At 35.8% G+C, this 2,011-nt stretch overlaps 1 protein-coding gene across 1 annotated transcript in view; it reads right to left on the bottom strand.

Moving 5' to 3' along the window:
* mylipa (myosin regulatory light chain interacting protein a) overlaps positions 1 to 1,662 on the bottom strand; it is a 31,208-nt gene extending 29,546 nt beyond the window's left edge. Inside the window, exon 1 of the mRNA XM_016270892.1 lies at positions 1,431 to 1,662. Coding sequence (XP_016126378.1) covers positions 1,431 to 1,517 — 87 coding nt within the window. The 5' untranslated portion in view covers positions 1,518 to 1,662. The remainder of the gene's footprint in view (positions 1 to 1,430) is intronic.
* Positions 1,663 to 2,011: the final 349 nt, after the last annotated feature.

Genomic DNA, 2,011 nt, shown 5'->3' on the forward strand with positions numbered 1-2,011 from the left:
TTATCTACGTTTTGATTATCATTCTGAATCCAATTCATAGTCTTTTTTCAGCTTTTTGTTCAAAATGTTGTTTATTTCTTTTTTTTATTATTATTTATAAAACTTACCCACATTCAAGTGTTTAAAAAAAGAATGCATGAAGCTAGAATAAAATGTTTTTGTTTACAAGCAGATACCCTGTTCTTTCTTTTGGTGTTTTGTATGTTCAGATATTTATATAACAAAATATATACAAATTAATACCTAAACAGGGACATAGTAGTACACTTAAAGTATGATGTAAAGTTCACTTAAAGAAAACTTACGAGTATACTTGCAGTATAAAACTACTAAACTAGTAGTTTACTGAGACTATACTTCAAAGTGTACTAAAAATGCTACTACAAGTATTTAATTAGTAAACAATCAGTATTCATACAAGTTCACTTTTAGTATAGTTGCAGTACAACCTAAACATTTTGATGTAAACTAGTTGTGTACTTAAAGTTTACTACTGTTATACTTAAACTATACTTATATACTAGAAAGTGGGCCAATTTAGTCCCAAGGAGTATTGAAATAGTACACTCACAAGTATACTACTAGTACACTGATATTTGTATACTTGCTACATAAAGTATACTTAAAAATATACTTGAACTTTACTTAAGTATACGTACTAAAATAAACTTGAAGTATACTACTTTTTGGTAAGGGTAGCTACATCGCCATGAAAACGCAACATTAATCTCCTTTAATTTCATGTTTTCAAAATTGGTGCTACACTAAAAAGTTTGAGGTTTGTGTAAAAATCAGACAATACAACTTCAGAGATGTCCCTAAAACATTTATAACATGTTGCAAACCCATCCACTCTGTCCTTTACGCTGGAGGAGGTGTAGTATCTCCATGCACGAGCCAAACATCTGCTGCTGAAGCGAATGAACTTTAGTAACCTCGCGCATGCCATCACACATGCACGCACTATTGTTTAGAATAACCAAACATCCTTTTTTTCTGGAAATAATAACGTAAACGTTCAACCTACAACACACGGTGTCTGTTAATTATCATGCACGATTATTTTGTTTTTTTTGGAACCATACAATATGTGCAGCCTAACATTTGACTATTTGTGTGAATGATCGAACGAAAGAAATGTTCGAATGGGACTTAAAAATGCTTTAAGAACATGCTAAAAATAAGTAGTCATGTTTACCCAAATAAACGCGTGAAATCAAAAGACATAGACTGATGTTGATATCAAGTTTGCATGTGCTTCATATCAACTCATTCATTCCGCGCTCAGGCTACAGCTTTTGTTTTTCAGAATGTGTGCGTATTTTCTATATGTAACGAGCGAGGGCTGATCGTATACATGCACGCTTCAGAAACGTGTAATAATAAACATCACATCCATTTCACATTAAGACTTTCATTCATCATCTTACCTTATTCAGACAGTCCTCTCCGTTCGCCTTCGCGTCCACTTCAATCTCCATCACCACCGCGTCCGGTCGAGTTACATGGCAGAGCATTTTGGAGAGGTGTTTTGTCTTTGGTCTACCCGTCCTGTACGAAAAACAGTACAAACAGCTCTCACTGTTGTCCTCTCTAAGCACCCTACATCAGTCCTCGCTCACTTTCCTCAAGCTTTCTGTGCCCAATGTGGTTGAGCGCTTCCTGCTGTATACATATACGAAGCGCTGTTTAAACCCCGCCCACCCCCACCACAGCCAATCACAAGAGGCGTATCAAAGCCTACAGCGAACGCTGACAGCAACAGAAAGCCTGCCATGTTCACTTAGTAGTGAATACTGTAGACGCCACGAGCGTCCCTTTCAGGTGCGTTATGTTTATGAAGATGCTCGAGTCAAGTTGATTCAATTCAGATAACGAAAAAAAAGATTGTGCATCACAAATATGATTACACATGTACAGTACATACACATACTGTGTAGTACAGGCCTATATACTGCACAAATACAGTAACATCATATCACAGATTATCAGATAATCATATTTACAACCC

Source organism: Sinocyclocheilus grahami, unplaced genomic scaffold (assembly GCF_001515645.1).
Source record: "Sinocyclocheilus grahami isolate Dianchi unplaced genomic scaffold, SAMN03320097.WGS_v1.1 scaffold58.1, whole genome shotgun sequence".
NCBI classification, from domain to species: Eukaryota; Metazoa; Chordata; class Actinopteri; order Cypriniformes; family Cyprinidae; genus Sinocyclocheilus; species Sinocyclocheilus grahami.